Below are 20,519 nucleotides of genomic sequence, written 5' to 3'. Positions count from 1 at the left end.
TCACACATAGGCATTAGTGGTGTAGGTCTTGCTGCTCCTGGTGATCCCCGACACGCTGCTGCCTCTGCTGCCGCTGCGGGACTGGGACTTTCCACTCTGCCCCCCTTCTGAGCCCACCGTGGACACAGAGGTCGGTTTGGCCGGAATCGACTTATATTCATCAGGGGCTCTGTAGACGGGGAGGCCTTTTCTCTTGGAGCTGTGTGGGTTAAATTGGAGAAAATGTCACGTCGCGGGTCGAATAAAAGAAAAATGCGATCGCCCCACGGCGCAAACCAAAGCAGGACTGCCGTACCTCGAGCGGCAGCCTTCCCTCCCCGCGAAGATACTGCAAATAAGACCTCCGACAACAAGCAGCGTGGAACCTCCCCAGCCGATGAAGACTCCAACCCCTATTTCAAACCTGCAGGAGAATAGAAGGTGCGCTCGCAGTATGAGAGCTTCAGCACTCAACACGCGGCGCCTTTCGATGTGTAAAATGTCGTGTTTTCCCTGAACCACGACAATGATAACAACGTCTACCTACTTTTGGGCTCGGAAGTTTGGGTCGTGAAATTCCGCCCTGATTTTGTTTCCGTAGTAAGAGAAAGCGATCATGGAGCACATCCCTAAAGCAGAGTGAATATTACATAATATCCAAATAGAGACAACAATCAACATGAATGGAATCAAAATGAAGCGCAGGGGTGTTTACCTGAGATGAGGTAATTCATTCCTCCAGCGAACGTCACCCGGGCGTTAGCCAGCTCCGACCCTCCGATCTTCGTGCATTTCATTCCCACCAAGACCAGAATCGACCCGAAGAACGCCAGGATAATGGAGGTGATGATGAGCGCCCGGCACATGTGAATGTCCCCTGTCCGGGAGGATAGCGCGATAAAACAACTCGCCATTCAGGGCTATCGTGACACTTCCCTACACGTTCACCGACTTACAGTTCAACGCCAGCATGGACGGGATGCCCTTGCAGTCGGACACGCCCGTTGAGTCGGAGATGCAGTCCTTCCACAGGTTAGAGAAGTAATTGGAGGTGGTCAGGACGATGCTGTCCACCTCCGACCAGGTCCAGATCTCCGTGGGCATGGTGGAGCACACCAGTATCCACCCGCACACGCAGACCGTGAAGCAGCCGATCTCCATGTACATCACCACCGTCCTGTAGTTCATGGCTGCTCCGGCGTCGCGACAACCGATTGGAACCTAGAGCCGAGGGAAGGCGAGAGGGCTGCCCCAGGCTTCCGCCGCAACCTTAGCTAACAATGAAGTGGGAACCTGCAGGCGCGTAAGGGAGAGGGTGTTGCCTAGCCCCGTACCCTCCCACCTGCCGACCGCACCCTCCCAAAACAACCAGTCACCTTGACAAACACACGGACAGACCCGCAGACATCACTGAAGGTCACTCTGCCGGCGTGCCGCTGTGTTTGTCATTGCTACAAACCCGACGAGCCGACCGGCATGAGGCCGTGTTTATCGTGGTGGGGCACCTGGAATCTTATTTCAGATGGCTTTTGAAAAAGATTTTTTTAAATGTTATAGTATGGATTTGGAAATGTAGTGCCCAATTTGATTGTGATGATCATTCAGATCCTGTTTAGGTGGAAAAATAGTGATTTGTGGTAGAGTTCGTATTTTCTTCATGGTGGTTATAGATTCCATATGCCACGTCATATAAAATTGGTTAATGTTAATGTTACACACAGGTGTTTGCAGTGGATTTTCTACACATATGTTTAGGTGGAATAGCCTTGTGATCATCCGAGAATTGGTTAACAGGGAGAACTGTGCTACTCCAGCTGGAGGAGTAAGTTGGAAAGATATGATGTTTTTCTCATTCTGTGGGTAAAATAATAATAAATTGAGGATGACCCTTCGTACAGACTCACCTTGACTAGCATCATTCCTTTCACTGAAAAATCCTGTGAGTCACATGCTGGCGGATAGAAAAAAATGAAATTGGCAAGAACCATTCTGTGTGAAATGTGTGTTTTTACTGTGTCCATCAAGAAGGTACAGCATTTAAATGACCATGATCCAAAATTATAATTCATGATTAAAACAATATTATATACAGTACACAAAGGTAACAAGAAAAGTAAACAGAAATATTCCGATATATTTCCAATATCATTGATTTTCAACGGCATGAAAAACGTTCTCTTTACAATTATACAATACGAGGCCTTCCCTTTGACCTTGTTTCTCTCAGCTCATTGCTCCAGCGGCTCTGCATAGCGACTAAACAAATGCATTTCTGTCCGACATTCTCTCCGGAGTCGTCCGGGAGAGTTGGGAGATTCTGGAGCTGCTGGACCTTCCTGATCCCACGTACGATCCGTACTGTCTGGATGGTCTGTAGTACCCGGTGTAGAGGGTCTGTCGTCCAGACCGAGGGTCCCTGTACGTCCGGTTTCCGTAGACGTAGATTTCTCTGCTGTGAAGAGGAGCCCGAATGGGGAATAAGAAGCTGTTTATCCCGCAAACGTGTTATATTTATCTATACAAGATAAAATAAGACAAGACTTTATTAATCCCCGGAGGAAAATTTGGGTGTTTACAGAAACCAAACCCCCCCCCCCATTAAACAGGGCCGTCAAGTGCAGGGAGTCCATTGACATATTTATCTCTCAATGTATTCTGAAAAATTTCAGCCTAAAAAACAACCACTGATAAAGTTAACAAAATAACACAAACTCACAAAACGACGAGAGAAGATAAAAACAAACATTTTTGTTACCTTTTTGGAATGATAAGGCGGTAGACAGTGACAGCGTAAAGAATGGCCCCCAGGAGGATGAAGAAACTGCCCACCAAGCCAAGGAATATGGGAGTCCCAATGTCATATCTGCAAAATGGCTTGAGTTAAGTCATGGAAAAAAACAAAACATCCTAGCCTTTCAATACACTCAAAGTTTTCATAAAAATATAAACTTTCATATCCTGTGACATCAACAGTTACTGTATTGGCTCCAAATCACTATCAAATGATTTTTTTATGATAAATGATAATCTTATCTTATCTTATCTTATCTCTTCTTATATCATATTATCTAACCGCAACACTCCGGGCTGTAGGCTGTCGGCAAAAGTCGTCCTGGCGATCCTGTTGATGTACAAGCAGTAGCCGGCGATGTCGGTCACCCCTGCGAGGGAGGGGGGTTTTCTTGGGTCAGGACTTTTGGTGACCCAAAAAAACTTTTGGTGAAAGAAAATAAAATAAATAAATCCGGCGACAATCTGCGTTACGCTCACCTCCGACAAAATGAAACACCGATCCGGCCAGTAAAAGCTTGTCCTTCATCTTTTCCGCTCCCCCGATGTAAGTGCACTCCATCCCCAGGAAACAGAATATGAAAGCGAAGAAGCCCAGACCCATCCCGCACATCAGCAGGCCTCGCACCCCCTGGACGTACGCTGGGGGAAAACAGAAATATCATAAATTTTCTGTTGGCGGGGCGGACTATTCTCTCTAGGGAGTGTTGGAAAAAGTACAAAGACCTTTTACTTAAGTAAAAGAGAAGTACAAATTCCGTAACACAGAGTGACTATAGTAAAGCAACACATATAGATATTTCTACTTAAGTAAGTATTTTATATAAGTGCTTAATGTACTTACACTGTAAGGTATTAAAGTAAAAATGCTTGTCATAGCCAGTGTCCTGATATAGGGCCTATAATATAGAATAAAATGCTACAGTAAAAAAAAAAAAAAAATCTGCAAGTGAGTTTTCTTGCAGATCAGAAATGATAAAATTTAAGCATAAATAAAGAAATAATAAAAACATAGATCCAGATAAAAAAAAAAGTAGATAAACCAGGTAGGCCTCAGGGGGGTATTTGTTAATTGATCCACCACTCATTGTGTTACAGCTGGACACGTTTATACACAAAGTTCTTACATCCATTGTGGACAAAGCGTTTACAGTAAAGGAGAACTTACCGGTGACGGACCAGAGAACGGGGAAGTCCCTGCAGTTGGTGATGGCCGTGGAGTCGGTGAAGCAGTCCTTCCACAGGTTGGACCAGTACCAGGCCACCTTGATGATGAAGGAGCCGCCCTGGCCCCCCAGCTGCGTGATCCTCCAGAAGTCCATGGCCATGGTGCACAGCACGAAGACCCAGCCCAGCGTGGAGATGAGGAAGCCAAACACCTGGATCAGACGCTTCCTCATTTTAAGAGTCGTCGGCGAAACTGGAAGGTCTTCTAAGGATCCGAGCGAGGTGGGCGAACAGGCGGAAGGATTTTAGGACAGTGGAGAGAAGGATGGTGACACTTTTTGTTTCATGGCAGGCTCGTGTCAGTGTTGATGCGGGCGGCGCGTCAGCGGCGAGGGTGTTGACTGTAAACTCCCTAAAAGCGTGGCGTCCAGATACTCGGACGCTCTCCCTTTTTGTTTGCTTTTCCCTGTCTCTCGAAACGAAATGCCCGTTCGCAGTGTGTCGTCCATAACAACAAATAATGCACACCAACCACCAAGGTTTAATGTTTGTCTTTAACATGGTATTGAGGAAGGATGTGAAGTGATCCCCCTCGCACGACGACATTGAAACACCCTGTGAAACTGCTTTCCTCTCCAGTGGAATATTCTCGTCAGTTATTTACTCACCCAATATTGACATCATGTTCCACCAAAAAAAAAAAAAAAAGAGCCACAATAATTAACACTGCAAGTTAATATGTGCCGTTTTATTTCTCTACTCACACTGTATGACCGTTTACCAAAAAAGCAAATATTTACAATACAAAAAGTTTTTTTTGGGGTCCTTTCTAGTGTAAGTAGATTATAAAGGGATGGTTAATGGTTATGCCGTGGAGAGGAACATTAAAACAAGTATATAAGTGTCGGACACAGTTTTAAATACCGCTATTACAGATTAACAGAGGCACTGTAGACGACGAAGAACGGGATTTCACAAATCGCAAATGTTAAAAATTACAATATAAACACTCAATTATATGAACATAGAAAAATAAACAAAATATATATTTAAATGAAACGTCAGGTCTTAAAACCCCTTTAAAAGTTACTTTGTTAAAAAGGAAGTTGTTGGACATGATACAGCCTATATTGGTCAACGCTAACACCAAAAAGCCCATAAATTCAGAGAGTAAGCTTGTAATAAACATACACTTGTAATAAAATTGTGCATATGTGAACGCAAATGAAGCCTGCACCACTACTAGTCAAGATAAGCTACGGATGTACAGTACGTTTTTTTACACTTTAAACAAAATTTAATTTGTTTTAGTTTTAACGTTTCAAACACACGTCAAAATAATTGTATCTTTCCACCCGTCACACATATGCGTTCTTATCAAAGTGCTGCACCCTGGTGGAGGCGCTGTAGTCTGGGCCAGGCCCCTGGTTCGTGGACTTGACGCGCCCTCTTCCGTAGTTGGAGATGTGGGAGTGTGACGCAGCTCCTCTGTAGGAATATCTAGTCTGGCCTTTGCTGCAAGAGACACAATGTGGATTCACCTTCACAAATCAAAAGCCTTTCAAGGACGAACGGAACTGAGGTTCGGTTTACAATTGTTCCCGCTTTCCCCACTTGGAGCCCCACTTTCCATCTGCTATGAACTGTTTAAGATGCCAGAGAAGAGACTTCCTCCTGTTACAGTTTATGTAAAATGGAAATTTGAAGCCCTGACCAAATCTATGCTGCACAAACATGGTTTACAGTAAAGAAATGTGATGTGTAATGCATTACTGCTCCTGTATCTCCCCCCCGGGGGATTAATAAAGTGTTATCTTATCTTATCTACACACCTTTTGGTGCAAGTGTCTGCGACGGAGAAGCACAGCATGATGCCTCCCAGGATGCCCAGCACGGAGCCAGCCCAGCCGATGAAGAGTGCGGCCCCCAGTTCATACCTGGAGGAAGAGGATGTATTCATTAGGGCAACATCGATTCATCAGTGAACTAATTAGTTAACAAACATTAAAAGGGAGTTAGGACTGTGGCTCACACCGGGAACTTACTTCTGAGCCACAAACATGGGGTCAAAAAACTCTGAGGTGATCCGATGAGCATACAAGGAACACGCTGACAGCGAGGAGAGGCCTGCGAGGAGGAGGTCAGAGATAATAATAATGTTAATAATAGTAAAAATCATCTTTCCAAAGCACCTTTCATACGCAACATGCAAGCCAAACTTTACACTAATAGAAGGCAATCAGATAATAACATGAATAATAGTAAACTTAGTCATGAAGAAAAAAGCAAACAAGCAAAATGTATTTCTTAAAAATAAGTAAATATTATACTTAATTTCAGTTTTGGGATATACATTTATAATGATCATTCCTCAGCACATGGGTGAGGGTAAGGGTTACCCTATTATTTCCCTTGAATTATTGGCCCTTTTCAATAGATCATTAGCACAATGAAACTCACTCTGTGCCTGGTCTCAAACTCCACCTACCACTGAGGATGAAATTCACGCCAGCAAAGCAGGCCACCTTGGCTTTGCTTTCGTCACTTCCTCCAATTTTGGTGCATTTCATCCCGACCAGAGAGAATATGGCCCCGAAAAACCCCAGACAGACGGCTGCGATCATCAGTCCCCTGCAGGCCTGGATGTAACCTGTGGGGAGAGAAATCGGAGCAGAATTTATCGGGATGAATATATGATATGAGCGCCAGACATTTTTTGCCAACTCAGCAGGCGACACATTTACATATAAAGCACAAAGGACAATTTTTTCGCGAAACGCGTAATTGGTTCTGAGCTGGTCACGCCATGACGCTCCACAGCTCTGACATTTAACCTTGTCTTCAGATGTGATTTAGAGGCAAATATTACCTTGGTGGTTTAACCCCTGAAACTGGCCAACCATGCTAGAAACAGCTCGCGGCGCTCCGTAAATCTCATTTATGGCCTTTAACTCGTGAGAACCGAGGCTAAACATTGACACATTTAGAAGTAAATGAATTTTTCCGAGGGGGGCGAGATCGGACATATTTTGTTGAAAGCACTGACCGCAGGGATGCAACTAGTTTTATTTAATGGCAATTTATCTATTGGGCTAAGCGTAAGGAATTTGCTTTATTTGGAAATAATTACATTTTTGCAGGTTTGCCAACTGCAACAGCGGATTTGTTGGTTCTTCTCAAACTGAGAAAAAAATGACGTGAAAATGTTGATCACACAAACAATGTGTGAATGTACAAATTTCCAACGATTCAAAGTTGACCGATATGCTGTTTCCCATATGTAGGTTTTTTAATGAATAGAAAGCAATAAAGACAATATAGACAATATGAAACACAGACCTTGAAGGTCTGACGACTTTTAGCATATGATCACATCGTGTGTGGTAGGGTTTATATTATTTGATTTCGTGAATTAACAAAAAGGATATTTGGAAACTCCTCACAGTAACTCAAGAAGATTGGATGAATCAATGGTAAAAAGAGACGCTGAGTCAGCTCATAAAAGATGAGCAGAAAATAAAGTGTTTGTTAGGTACGGTAATTGGTTTTCCCAAACTTTATATATAGATTTTTACTTAATTAATTTCAACTTGGCTTTCAAACAGTCCCAGTGCAATAACTCAAAGACGTTTAACTCGATTTGTAAAGCAATATGTTTCCTTGAAATTTGAATTCAAATAAAAATAAAAATATTTTCTTTCTGCCGAATGGTTTGAACAGAGATGGTAGTGAGGGATGCTGCTGTGTATCCCAGTCCAAAAATTACATAAAAAAAAAAAAAATAAAATAAAAAAAAATGTTTACAAACTTTCAAACAGGTGCCTCTCGAATGGACCTGAACCGGTAAAATATCCAAAAACCTACCTTGGAGAACAAAAAAACTACCAACACCATTTATTTCGCTTGATGCATGAGACAGTTTCCCCTCATTTGCTGACAAGAAAGAAAGGAGAGAGGGAGCTGACCGTCCAGAGCCAGCATGGAGGGAAAGTCTTTGCAGTTGGACACTCCCGTGGAGTCGGTCACGCAGGTCTTCCACAAGTTGGACCAGAAGGTGGCCGTGGTGATGACCGTCCCATCCAGGGACGACACCTTCCAGTAGTCCGTGGGCAAGGTGGACGACGTCAGCACCCAGCCCGAGGTGCTCAGGACGAAGGCCAGGATCTCAGTGATCATACTGCTCATACTGGACAGAGTGTGACCCTTCTACGCTTCACTTGGTGGGGATCTCGAAAAAAAAAAAAAATCAATTAATGGTTTCTCCGGATCACTGGAGAAGCAAGACGGGGCTTCACACTCCTAACTTAGGTGGATGTGCTGGGATTGATAGTTAATGTATTGTGGACTGTTATATCCGGTTGGGGAGGGGTCAACAGGTAGATGGGGTGTACCCCCCATCCTCCTCCAACTCCACGCCCTTAAATGATATGCGTCAAGCTGACTCACTGTGACGGACGATGACTGGGAAGTGTGAAGGGGGGTGGTCAGGCCAAAATAGACAAGGTTATAGGCGTAAAAAGGTGCATCATCACGTTTGCACATTACCATTGGTTCCTGAGTTTGACCCTTGGTCCGACCGATGCCTTCAGGATTCAGGCCTGTGTGTAACTATTTTTAGAAGGCGACATCCAGTCAACTATACACACACACAAATCCAAGGGGGGGTCCATAGACTCCTTGTGGACCAGAACTTTACCACAGACCCAAAGCAGTAGCCTACAACACAGATGACTTATTAACTGCACGCCAGCCATTTGATACGCTGGTGAGCAATGTGTTAATAAAGTTATGGATGACCACACAGTCATGACATCACAGTTGGAGGTTTGGGAAGGACACAAAGTGTTGGGAGTGTTGGATGTTCCTTTAAGCTGAGAAAGAGCGACACCTGGTGGCCGGTCATGATTTATCACTACAAAGAAGGCAGCAGACAACTACTATTTTTTAGATAATCAGTCATCAGAATCAGAATCAGTACTAGATATCAAAGATTATCATAACACAATTTGAGGTGTACACTTTCATTAAACTAGAAAGCTACAGGAGTTTTCACTTAATGTCACATTTCATGTGTTTGTGGCACTAGATATTATGTACTCCTTGGTTCTGTGTGATTTGTTTATAATTTACAACACAGTATTTGTAACATGTATTTTGCTTCTTTGTAATAGAACTTCTCTGGGCTGCTTTCTGTTTGATATCTGTGTTAAAGGATTACACATTCAGCCCAGCCCTACGTCCGTGTCATCAGCTAAAACAACAACACAAAACATTTCCAAATATTTTCTCTCTCTATCTACATCACAAATAACTTGTAGTTTAATAATACAAAACTACACAACTATTCATTAAAAAAAAAAAAACAACAACAATCAATTCAATCTTTTGTTGTGTCAATTTCTGGTCTGGACATTGGTTCTTGACAAATGATTACATAGAATTTCAACATTGCAAAAAGTAAATAACCCATTCCAAAATCATCAAAGAAAACAAGAAAACAGTCAATATAAATGTCTTGTTAATTATCATAATTTATTCCAAAGTGTAAACCTCCAAAAAATGTGACTTCTTAAACGCTTATATTGCATTTTCATGCAACACCAGCTGATAAATCCATCTAACGCCACCAGATTTTCAATTGTTTAAAACCTCTCTTCAGAGAAGCGATGCTTTTATCATAACAATTTAGGCTAATACAGGGGATTGATGACACCATCAAAGATAAGAGTTTTATAAAATGATAAATGTTTGATTGCAATGGAAAAGCCGGTACAGTTTGGAAAGAGGCTTTCAAAAAATGGACATAATTAAGCATGTATCATTTTAACAACTTAAAAAACATGTTGAAAATATTCAATTAATCAAATCATCATTGTTCAAAATTTAAAAAAAAATCACAAACTTTGTAAAGAATAGAGGGGAAAAAAACATTTTAAATATTTAATTGACAACATGATAATAAATACACGCAGCATCCTCATATCTTAGTTTATGCATATCAAAACATAAAGATTGCAGAAAGATGATATCATATAAATAAAATTTAAAAAAAGCACCCTGAAGCCTACCTTCCAGCTTGAAGACGGTGTGGTGGGGTCTGCAGTGCAAGGCTCCGATGGCGTTGCCCGCACAGTTGTTCCACAGCCCCTGCAGAACCCAGGTGGCAGTGATCACTGAGGACGCGCGGCTCGTGGCCCTCCACTCGTTGGACACCGTGGCGGCGATGGTGGCCCCTAGCCCCGCCAGGCCCCCCAGGAAGGCCAGGATCTGCACCCCTGACATTTAGTGGTGTACCGATGTATGGTATACAGTCTTTGAGAGGCTTCGATACAATGGAATGGCCCCCGGGCAATTCAAATTACACTGTGGACATGTGTTTTGGCTGAGATGATTTACACAGAGGGAACCTCACCTTGTTCTGTTTAGGGCAAAGGAGCGTCCGAGTCATAGGTCATATAGTCAAAGAGTACCTGACGCCCGAGCCCAAAGTTAGATATTACATTGTGGCCGAGTGTCTTCAGAAATGGCCCATTTTTGCTTATTTTGTCTTTCAGTGCGCTCATGGTTTTGTCAGAGGGGGGAAGGTCAGGTATCACATTAACAGCAAAAATAATAATAAAGGAATAATCAGTAATCCTGAGACAGCCGGGCGATGTGGCAAAGTCCAATTACTTGTTCAGCTATTTCTGCACATAAAAATGTATTAACAGGGAATGAGGAATGATTGTCAGTTAACCCTAAAATCATCCTATGACATGTATGTTCTTTTGTTTATTTTACTGGGAGTCTAGGCCTTTTTCTCCTCTCCTTTGTGACAAAACAAAGGTTAAGAAAACTTGTTGCCTGCCAAAATACATTTTTAATACAAATTGTTATGTCCTTTAGATATTATAAGGGGCTGAACAAAAGTCAAGGACAATGGAACGCTTTGCCAAATGTTAACATTAAGATTTTCAACATAAGTTGTTGATGGTTATACCCTATGCTTAGACAATTGATAAAATAGCATTTTGATTTAAATTGCTCTCTACAAGCATTGCTTTGGTAACACAACCTTTATTGACTGGACATGTCTATGGATCACACAGTTGAGATATGAACATTGGACAGGTCTCAAAATGACATGTCAGTCAATCAATGTCCAATAGGATTTGAAAGGAAAACCATACGTTGTCACGCTGAAGAAGAGAGAAACACTTTGTTGAAATGGTCTTGAAAACAACCAGAGAGAAAATAGTACTGTATACACAGCTCATCCATGTTTTCTGCAGAAATAGCTGAACCGGTAATTGGACTTTACCACATATTGCTCCTTATCCTAAACTATTACGAGGATTATTTTGAGAATTACTCGGAGTAGTTTGGGAATAATTAATCAAGACAAATAATTCAAGAGGAATAACGATTAAAAAACCATTTGCTGACAATTTTTTTGGGGGGGTCCTTCAATGGCGTTCAATACATTGATGACCCAAAACTGAAATTGAGTAAAATATTTACTTATTTTTATTAAATGTGTTTTGCAGTATTATTATTATTATTATTATTATTATTACAAATGATTTTTTTGCATTACAAAGCTGCAGAACCTTAGAACTTCAAGGAAATAAACACGTCAAAGACGCTGGTCAGGGCAGTGACTGACATCTCTGTCAGCCAATCCAGAAGCGGGGGGCGGGGTTTGTGCGCCACTGACGGACGGCAGCAGCAGAAAGCAGCTGAGCGCTCCATGTGGATGTCTGCAGGTATGAAAACACCACAGAATTCATGTGTGTGTGCATAGATATCGATACATATCTATCTATATATATATATATATGTATTTATATATATAACATTTTTTTCATTCTTAAGATACAGTTCTTGGAGATACCCCCTGCGCCTTCTATTCCACAGTGGTGTTTTGCGGTGTTGTTGTAAGAGTCGGGGCATGGAGCGTGCGAGGGATAATCCGTCCTCCTCAGCTAATCTGCTCTCCAAGATGTTCTTCTGGTAAGAAAACGCCGTTGGGACGGTGACAGCAGCTCCCGACACTTTACTGGCGGCGCTCCCCTCTCCCCCGCCCTCCTCTCCTCTGCTCTTCCTCTCGTCTCCTCCTCCTCCTCCTCCCCCTCCTCCTCCTCCTCCACCTCCTCCTCTCCTCTATGGTCACGTTAAGTGCACGGTGCCTCTGGGCGTGCAGGAGGCACATAAACATCCAGGCACCAGACTGTGTTTATCGGGAATTAGACCAGGTCTTATTGGTTTACCCCACTCTGGCAGGCATCACGGACAATTGCGTTCGGCCAAAGCATGTGTTCCAGTCAGAAATAAGAGCCACAGTGCGCTATCGCCGCGTTTATAATGAACAGTGCTTGGAAGCGGTGGTGGAAGAAGTACTTATGCGAAAGTACCAACGCCCCGAAACACAAAATGACCCCAGTAAAAGGGAAGGTACCGCGCTGACCCCAGAGTGAAAGTGTGTAAGCTCTTAAATGTGCTTTAAGTATTAAAAGTAAAAGGACTTGTCTGATCCAGAGTCATGGAGTGCCCACTGCACCTTTTTTCCCCCCTGCCTACATATCCCGATTACAATTTAGAAAAAGAAAATAGAGCAGTTGGTGCCATAGTCATTTACGAGGATATGGACCTAACGCATCATTGATAGATCCAGTCCCCGATTTTTTTGATTTTATTTTTTTGCTTTGCTGTAAAAAAACAAACAAATAACGAGATCGTGTCAGAAATGTAGTAGAGTGAAAAAGTGTGGATATTGGCGTTGAAACGCAGGGCTGCAAAAGTTGAATGTCTCCGAAACGGAATATAGTTAAAGTAAACACAATTACTAGAAAAATATACTTAAGTACAGTAACTAAGTAACTGCTTGTTACGGAACAAGGGATAATTACATAGCAGTTACATAGGTTAATAAGTACGGGATAAGGGATAATGTTGTATATATGTATACAACATTTTATTGATCAACCAAATTTAATGTGATTCATTATTCAATAAAATCATAACATATTTATGTCATATTTACCTCTCATGTGTAGTTGGCTGAACCCCCTGTTCAGAAAGGGCTACGAGAGGAGGCTAGAGGAGGACGACATGTACAACGTCCTCCCAGAGGACGGCTCCGAGCGACTGGGAGAGGAACTTCAGCGGTAGGACGACAAATGTTTGTATTTCTCCATTGATGATCTTTGTTTCATGGATTCTGAATCGAGATAATCATGTTAGCTAATAGAGCAAATTTCGTCTTCAAATAGTTGTAGTTGGAGAACAAGTAGAGGCGATGTAAAGGAATGACCCCATCGCCATGATAACGATAACTACATAGTGATCTGGAGTGACGCCTTTCTGGCTTTCTTACCGTTCCTCCTAGCTACTGGGATAAGGAGGTTCTGAGTGCAGCCAAAGACCTTCGTACACCCAAGCTGACCAGAGTTCTGATCCAGTGCTACTGGAAGTCCTACTCCCTCATTGGGATATACACCCTGATAGAGGTACAGTGCCTCGAGCAACTCAACGTAGAGACGCCCGGACACTTTGTTCTCTTCCAATAACCGACACCGAAATCCAGAATGCTGACGCCCATACAGTCCGAGATTATTTTTCTTTAACTACTCACCTTCAAATGAGCTATTTTTATTGATACATTTTGTTAAAGATGGCCGTCACAACACCTTTTCTACCTTACAGGAAGAAATACATCATGACTTGTGCAAAAAGGCCGCTTTGTTATAATCAGTTAAAAACGGAAATATCACTTAGAGTGCAAATTTCTGCAAAATGTTAGCATTTAAAACAAAAATATATGGACTATTGTTTTCACTTGGCCTGGTGTTATCGTCACGTCACAAAAGTGTTTCTGTGCTGTTGCGGAACAGATTCCGACTTCTTTCTCCTCCGAAATGCGATTCAGATAACAGGAGCCAGTATCGGATCGATGCCATCTCCAATCCAAAATCCAAATGGATGGCCTTATTTGTTACAGTGTTTTTTCACATCCACTAATGTGCCCCCTTGCCTCCTGCTGTCCACCAGGAAGCCGTGAAGGTGGTCCAGCCTCTGCTGCTCGGGAAGCTGATCCAGTTCTTCGAGAGCCGCGGCTTGGCCGACGGGGCCGCTCTGCGCGAGGCCTACGGCTACGCCGCGGCCGTCTGCCTGTCGGCCGTGGCTCTGGCGGTCCTTCACCACCTCTATTTCTTCCACGTTCAGAGAGCCGGCATGAGGATCCGAGTGGCCATGTGCCACATGATCTATCGCAAGGTTGGCGCTGTCGTTAAAACGACGAGTGGTTATAGAATACGGTGGCTTTTGGTCCGTGGAACTGAACGTTTGTTTCTGCCCGGCCAGGCCCTCTGCCTCAACAACACAGCGCTGGCAAAAACCACCACGGGGCAGGTCGTCAACCTCTTATCCAACGACGTCAACAAATTTGACGAGGTATGAAAGCATCAAAGTTGCCACATTGGTTGTTCATGCATTTGGTTCAGGGATCACGGAAGCGGGAACGTTGGGATTTTGGGAGGTGCGTGGACCCGGTTTAAGTCATTTTTCGTGTGAGGTCAAACATTTGGAAAAATCTCTCTTGCAAATCCACCATGCCTATATGTCTATCTGTCTATCTATCTATCTATATATATATATATATTTATCTGTCTGTCTGTCTGTCTGTCTGTTTGTCTTTCTGTCTGTCTGTCTGTCTGTCTATCTATCTTCATCTGTCTATCTGTCTGTCTGTCTATCTATCTATCTATATTTATCTGTCTATCTGTCTATCTATCTATCTATATATATCTATTTATCCGTCTGTCTGTTTGTCTTTCTGTCTGTCTCTGTCTGTCTGTCTATCTATCTTTATCTGTCTATATGTCTGTCTGTCTGTCTCTCCATCTATCTATCTATCTATCTATCTATCTATCTATATTTATCTGTCTGTCTGTCTGTCTATCTATCTGTCTATCTATCTATGTATCTATCTATCTATCTGTCTGTCTGTCTGTCTGTCTGTCTGTCTATCTATCTATCTGTCTCACTCTAGAGCCAGTGATATTAATAGTACTGCAAATACACTAGCAGTTGCACAACAAAAAAAACATGGCGGGTGGAACTTGGGTTTCACTAAGTACGGCTCACTTGGCCGCAGTACAGCTTTGCACCGCAAGCTCAACGCTTGTCTGCTCGACCAATGAGAATTTTGTGTTAGTTTTCAAAGTTATTCGTGAAATTGATCCCTTCTGGGAGACCTAATAAGAAGAATTTGGCAACATCGGCAAGGGAACCCCTTCAAGGTCTTTCCTATTTATTTATCCCAGGGTGAGCGGACCACCTGCTTCCACCCCCAATTTAATCCCTGCACTCGAGTCATATCTCAGCACCTCACTGCATTTTTTTTTTTCTATTTCTTTACAGCTAACCTTATTCCTGCACTTTTTGTGGGTCGGTCCTCTACAAGCCACAGCTGTGGTTGTGTTGTTGCTGTATCTGATCGGTCCATCATGCCTTGCGGGGCTGGCCGTCTTGGTCGTCCTGCTTCCAGTACAAACTATGTTCGGACGCCTTTTCTCCACTCTAAGGTATTTCGCCGTATTGGGAATATGTAATACCACTGCCGTTACTGAGACGAACCTGTTTGTGATTCACATGTTTCTAACCTGCGCCGTCACACTGTCATACGTTTTACCACCCTGTCTTCAGGGGCCAAACATCGACCTTAACAGATGACAGACTGCGCACGATGAGTGAGGTAGTCTCTGGAATCCGTATTATAAAGATGTACGCATGGGAGAAGCCTTTCTCTGAACTGGTTGATGAGGTCCGAAGGTTAGTCAAGTAAAGTTCACCTGGTTTATGTAGCACTCTCTCGCAGTTAAATCCGAAAGGGCTTCACAGAGAAAACATTTCGCTATTTTATTTCTGTACAGAAAGGAGAGTTCGAAGATAATGAAGAGCTCTTACCTTCGCGGGCTGAACATGGCGTCGTTCTTCGTGGCCAGCAAGATCATCGTCTTCATCACCCTCAGCACCTACACTCTGACGGGAAACAAGATGTCCGCCAGCACGGTGTTTGTGGCCGTGTCTCTGTACGGGGCGGTGAGACTCACCATCACGCTCTTCTTTCCGTCGGCCATCGAGAAGGTCTCCGAGTCCCTCATCAGCATCCAAAGAATCAAAGTAAATGAACGACCATTCACGGTCACCTCGCGTTGATCCTACTGGGGCCAATATCGAGTACTGATCTGATGTGTTACTCACGGTAGAGATTTAGTTTGGGCGTCGTGAGAACATAAAGGTTGACATCAAATCCATTTTTTCCTCCATTGGGGACATCTATCATGCTTCTATGTGTCAAAACAATCTGGAAATCAATTTACTTTTCTTCGATATCTGACATGTAACATTCAGGCGGCAAGCCATATTCTCTGATAGGATACCTTATTTCACGGTGATGTTGGAGCGGTATCAGATTCGGTATTTAACCGTCGCTAAATTATGGTCATTGTGGGAATGCGATGCTTCTTCTCAGAATTTTCTCCTCCTGGATGAAGTTGCTCCTCGACATCTGGGGCCTCCCGTGACAGAGACAAAGGACTGTATAGTGAAGATTCAGGATTTGATATGCTACTGGGATAAGGTTGGCGTAAATGATAATTATAAAGTGTCCACTAACTGGTCCGTCGACTCACTTCATGAAGGAGAGGTTGGTCATGGAAGTTTGTTTTCTCCCAGGCTCTTGATTCTCCGACTCTTCAGAACATATCTTTCACCGTGAGGTCAGAGCAGCTCCTGGCTGTCGTTGGAACTGTCGGAGCTGGGAAGGTGAGATTTTCTTTTGAATCATACATTAAGGCGGTAATTATTTTTTTTGCTTACTCTTTGGAAGAAACAGCTATTAAATGTTTTGGTTTTTTTTCTCCGTTCCACCCGTGTTCCTCTCTATTCTGTTTCGATTATGGTTTTGTTTACGGGGTTGCTCCAGTCTTCTCTCCTCAGCACCATCCTGGGAGAGCTGAGCCCCGAGCAGGGTTTGGTCAAGATCAAAGGGCAGCTGGCGTACACCTCCCAGCAGCCCTGGATCTTCCCCGGCACCATCCGCAGCAACATCCTCTTTGGCAAGGAGCTCAACCCGAAGAAGTACGAGAGGGTTCTTCAAGCCTGCGCGCTGAAGCGGGTGAGATATAAAGTAAAGCGAACGTACTGTTCACTCATCTCGAAGGACTCCTAATGCTTGGTCTTGGTCCTGTATAGGACTTGGATCTGCTGCCAGATGGGGACTTGGCCCTTATCGGGGACCGAGGGTCCAACCTCAGCGGGGGACAGAAGGCTCGGGTCAACCTAGCCAGGTGCACAGGATGCTACTGCAGTCATGGACCTTGCGTTTGTACCCTGTTAACTGTGCTCTCCCAATACGTGAGAAATGATAACCCGACCTCAATGTGTGTGTGTGTGTGTGTGTGTGTGTGTGTGTGTGTGTCTTCTAACCCTTATCAGAGCAGTGTATCAGGATGCGGATATCTACCTGCTGGACGACCCTCTCAGCGCTGTAGACGCTGAGGTGGGCCGGCATCTGTTCGAGGAGTAAGTCCACGAACTGCCGCTCGACGGTCTGCGTTCCTTTTAACGAGCTGTCGTACCTTCTCTGCGATACCGGGAACGTTATGGGGACGATTTTGACGAGCTTGTTTCGTTAGGTGCATCTGTGGCCTCTTGAAGAAGAAGCCTCGCATCCTGGTCACTCACCAGTTGCAGTATTTGAAGGCAGCGGACCAGATTATTGTCTTGAAGGAGGTGTGTGTTTATAGGTGTGGTTCTGTGGTGTTTAGGTGCTTCAGAACTTAATGGTACCTTAACTTAATGGTGACTCTATGAGATATAAAGGGTCAGTTCGCTATTTTTCAACCCGGGCTTTGTTCATGGCACAACCTCACTTAGCTACACTTGCTATTGAGAAACTTACCACTCTGCTGCAGCTTCTCACTGTGCTTACATGCAGTCCAATGCGGCAAACATTTAAAGCTTTTAGAAAGCATTCATTTTTATCAGTTTTTAAGTTTTCTTCTCTTTTGCACTCCAACAAAATAGCTCTGTGGTGGACCAAGGTGCGTGGTCAAGCACCAGCTGCGGACGCCAGCACGGTTCCCTTTCCCACGGCAGCCAAGCTTCCTCGAACTGCCTCGGGTGCTTGACCACGGCCCTTGGTTCGCCACAAGCTCTTTTGGCGACATCTGTGCTAACATACAGTAAGAGCCTAATGTAGCCGCCATTACACTTTGGGTAAGGTGTACCACGGCAGTTGCAAAAAGTAGTTTTAAACAAAAAATCTGATATTACTGTTACACTTTCCCGCTTTTGTTCCAAAATATGTTTAAGATTTTCTTTATGGCTTATTTGTATTCGCTGCATTTAAGCACAGTGAGAAGCAGCAGCAGAGTGGTAGGTTTCTCAATATTAAAGCGCTCAGCAAGAGGTGTACAGTGGGTAGAAAAATAGCCAACCTCTCTTTTCATATCTTAAATAAATAGGTAAATAAATACAGTATTATATATTTTTATCTATCCCCCCTTGTCCTCAGGGTCACATGGTGGCACGGGGATTGTACAGTGAGCTCCTGGGCTTGGGGATAGACTTCCTGTCCTTGCTGAAGGACAGGGACACCCAGGATGACGACAGGCGGGATCTGAGCCCCCTGCCAGGCGTCCTGTCCTGCTCCCCGCACAGCCTCTCGGAGGGCTCCATGCCCTCCCCCTCCTCCTCTCTCCTCTCTTTGATGGAGGGAACAGAGCAGCTTACGGTGGTAGGGAAATCCAAACACAACACATTCCATTGTAGGTCAAGGTCCTAAACCCAGGCATTGGGTTATATGCTCTGTTTAACTGGGACTGCAAACCTGTATTCTGCTGTCATCATATAGACAGTAAACATGATTGTAGTTTGGTCTGTATGCCTTCTTTAAAGTGGTAATCCGCAGGTTTATTTTATATAAAAAAAAACTATATTTGATATTTAGGGAAAAACAAGCTCTGGGACCTGTGGTATAATTCAACCAACACAGGATATCAAATGAACTCCACTTTAAACAAAGCATTTACGGACAAGCCCCAGACAGGAAGTTCATGTCTATTCATCTCATTTTTTTTTTTTTTTCCTTACAAGAAACATTTTGGGAACTCTTGAGATGAAACCCTCACAGTTGTCCACGTTGTATTCCTTATAAACGGTAGTCGTGCTTTGCAGTCACAAGAGGGCAGCAGATTCACTTCCTGTCTTGCTGCTTGTTAGAGCCTCATCAGGGCGGGTGATTTGCATTGATGGCCGGCCGCCTGTCCCTCCAGGCGGCGAAACCCGTGGCGGAGGAGACTCGCTCGGAGGGAACCATCGGTCTGCGTCTGTACATCAAGTACTTCCGCGCGGGAGCCGACCTGGCGGTGCTCGTGGCCTTGATCCTGTTCAACCTCCTCGCTCATGTGAGTCACGCTGCTTCCTTACCAGTCTGACCAGAGCTTTTAAACAAACGTGTCAGTCATTTCGAATGGCATTATTAACTCCTGAATATGATGTCATTTTTTGTGTGTTTTTTTTGTGTCTAGATCACATATATTTTGCAGGACTGGTGGCTTGCTCACTGGTAAGATTTTCTCGTTTTTAATTTGATATTTTCATAACTATACGGTCAGACTTTTTTTTTTTTTTTTCCAAATTAAAGGTACAATATGTTATATCTGCCGCAAGGGGTCACTCAATCAAAACAATGACAAAAGATGGAGTTTGATGACATTATGAAGTAGTGTGGGATCATCGGAGTTGTTGTCTTCACCCGTACGTTCGTGCTTTACGGGGGGACAGCTTCGGTGACATAACGTGCAGCAAACGGCAAGGGGCTATGACGCCATTGACAGGCGACCTAATGGAACGGACTGTTAGCTATATTAAAATTACGGATTTCTGTGGGTTTGAAAATTGTTGGAAACATTTCAGATAATGTAAGTACGAGAGATCTTCCTAACGAATAATTTCCCTGATGTTTAAACGGAAGTTTAAACTTAGACTGGTCGACTAGTCTAAAAGTCCGGAAAAGTATTGTGTATATTCTAAAAAATATTGCGTATATTATAGGAGTCATTTGAAACCGTTAATCATGTTCTTAAATAACCAAATCGTACTTTAAATGCCGCTGCCCGGGCATATCACACGCACTCAAGTTCCACATATAGGTCTAGTCGTTTTTAGAAATTTTATGTGGAAAAGTTACATATTGTCCTTTAAACAGTTGGAAAAAGTATTGATCGACGAGTTAAAAAGAAAAAAAAATGGCAACGCCAACCGAGAACGTGGGCAATATCTGTTGCTTGTTGAGACTGACCTTGCACTTTCGACAAGGATTAAAGTGTTTTTGTGCGGTTCCTTCTATCTTGTTGTTTTCTCCCCATTTGATGGCTGTTGTGTTTGTTTGTCCTTGTGCCTTTTGATTCCTTTGTGGCCGTCTGGCAGGGCCTCTGAGCAGGAGCGCGCCGACGCGACGGAGCCCCTCGGTGGCGGCGCCGCTCGGCAGCTGGACCTTGACCTGCACCTAGGTGTTTACGCAGGTGAGGCTCGCA

General features: G+C 43.6%; 4 protein-coding genes across 4 annotated transcripts in view; 1 reads left to right on the top strand and 3 right to left on the bottom strand.

Moving 5' to 3' along the window:
* On the bottom strand, positions 1–1,167 carry LOC307243883 (claudin-10-like; the record flags this gene model as incomplete). The annotated part of the gene is made up of 5 exons (XM_080018853.1): positions 1–199; positions 296–403; positions 527–608; positions 695–856; positions 936–1,167. 5 exons carry the CDS (start codon positions 1,165–1,167, stop codon positions 1–3), a joined length of 783 nt encoding a protein of 260 aa, XP_079874979.1.
* A 1,059-nt stretch (positions 1,168–2,226) lies between these two features.
* LOC307244303 (claudin-10-like) lies at positions 2,227–4,169 on the bottom strand (the record flags this gene model as incomplete). Its single annotated transcript, XM_080019448.1, has 5 exons — positions 2,227–2,431; positions 2,735–2,842; positions 3,053–3,140; positions 3,250–3,411; positions 3,938–4,169. 5 exons carry the CDS (start codon positions 4,167–4,169, stop codon positions 2,236–2,238), a joined length of 786 nt encoding a protein of 261 aa, XP_079875574.1. The 3' UTR covers positions 2,227–2,235.
* A 1,125-nt stretch (positions 4,170–5,294) lies between these two features.
* LOC307243824 (claudin-10-like) lies at positions 5,295–10,218 on the bottom strand (the record flags this gene model as incomplete). The annotated part of the gene is made up of 5 exons (XM_080018785.1): positions 5,295–5,441; positions 5,765–5,873; positions 5,982–6,063; positions 6,425–6,586; positions 10,005–10,218. The coding sequence occupies 5 exons, from the start codon at positions 10,216–10,218 to the stop codon at positions 5,295–5,297; spliced, it is 714 nt and encodes a 237-aa protein (XP_079874911.1).
* A 1,588-nt stretch (positions 10,219–11,806) lies between these two features.
* The window catches only part of abcc4 (ATP binding cassette subfamily C member 4 (PEL blood group)), a 37,331-nt gene continuing 28,618 nt past the window's right edge, over positions 11,807–20,519 (top strand). Inside the window, exons 1-18 of the mRNA XM_080018536.1 lie at positions 11,807–11,928; positions 12,972–13,082; positions 13,304–13,424; positions 13,966–14,190; positions 14,278–14,367; positions 15,337–15,500; positions 15,622–15,747; positions 15,849–16,098; positions 16,451–16,558; positions 16,654–16,743; positions 16,904–17,095; positions 17,173–17,267; positions 17,416–17,502; positions 17,616–17,712; positions 18,497–18,718; positions 19,257–19,388; positions 19,512–19,549; positions 20,413–20,507. Coding sequence (XP_079874662.1) covers positions 11,867–11,928; positions 12,972–13,082; positions 13,304–13,424; positions 13,966–14,190; positions 14,278–14,367; positions 15,337–15,500; positions 15,622–15,747; positions 15,849–16,098; positions 16,451–16,558; positions 16,654–16,743; positions 16,904–17,095; positions 17,173–17,267; positions 17,416–17,502; positions 17,616–17,712; positions 18,497–18,718; positions 19,257–19,388; positions 19,512–19,549; positions 20,413–20,507 — 2,305 coding nt within the window. The 5' untranslated portion in view covers positions 11,807–11,866. The remainder of the gene's footprint in view (positions 11,929–12,971; positions 13,083–13,303; positions 13,425–13,965; positions 14,191–14,277; positions 14,368–15,336; positions 15,501–15,621; positions 15,748–15,848; positions 16,099–16,450; positions 16,559–16,653; positions 16,744–16,903; positions 17,096–17,172; positions 17,268–17,415; positions 17,503–17,615; positions 17,713–18,496; positions 18,719–19,256; positions 19,389–19,511; positions 19,550–20,412; positions 20,508–20,519) is intronic.

This window comes from Zeus faber, assembly GCF_960531495.2.
Source record: "Zeus faber genome assembly, chromosome: 18".
Taxonomy (NCBI): Eukaryota; Metazoa; Chordata; class Actinopteri; order Zeiformes; family Zeidae; genus Zeus; species Zeus faber.
Note: the sequence above shows the minus strand (reverse complement) of the source record. Positions and strands in the feature narration are given on the sequence as shown.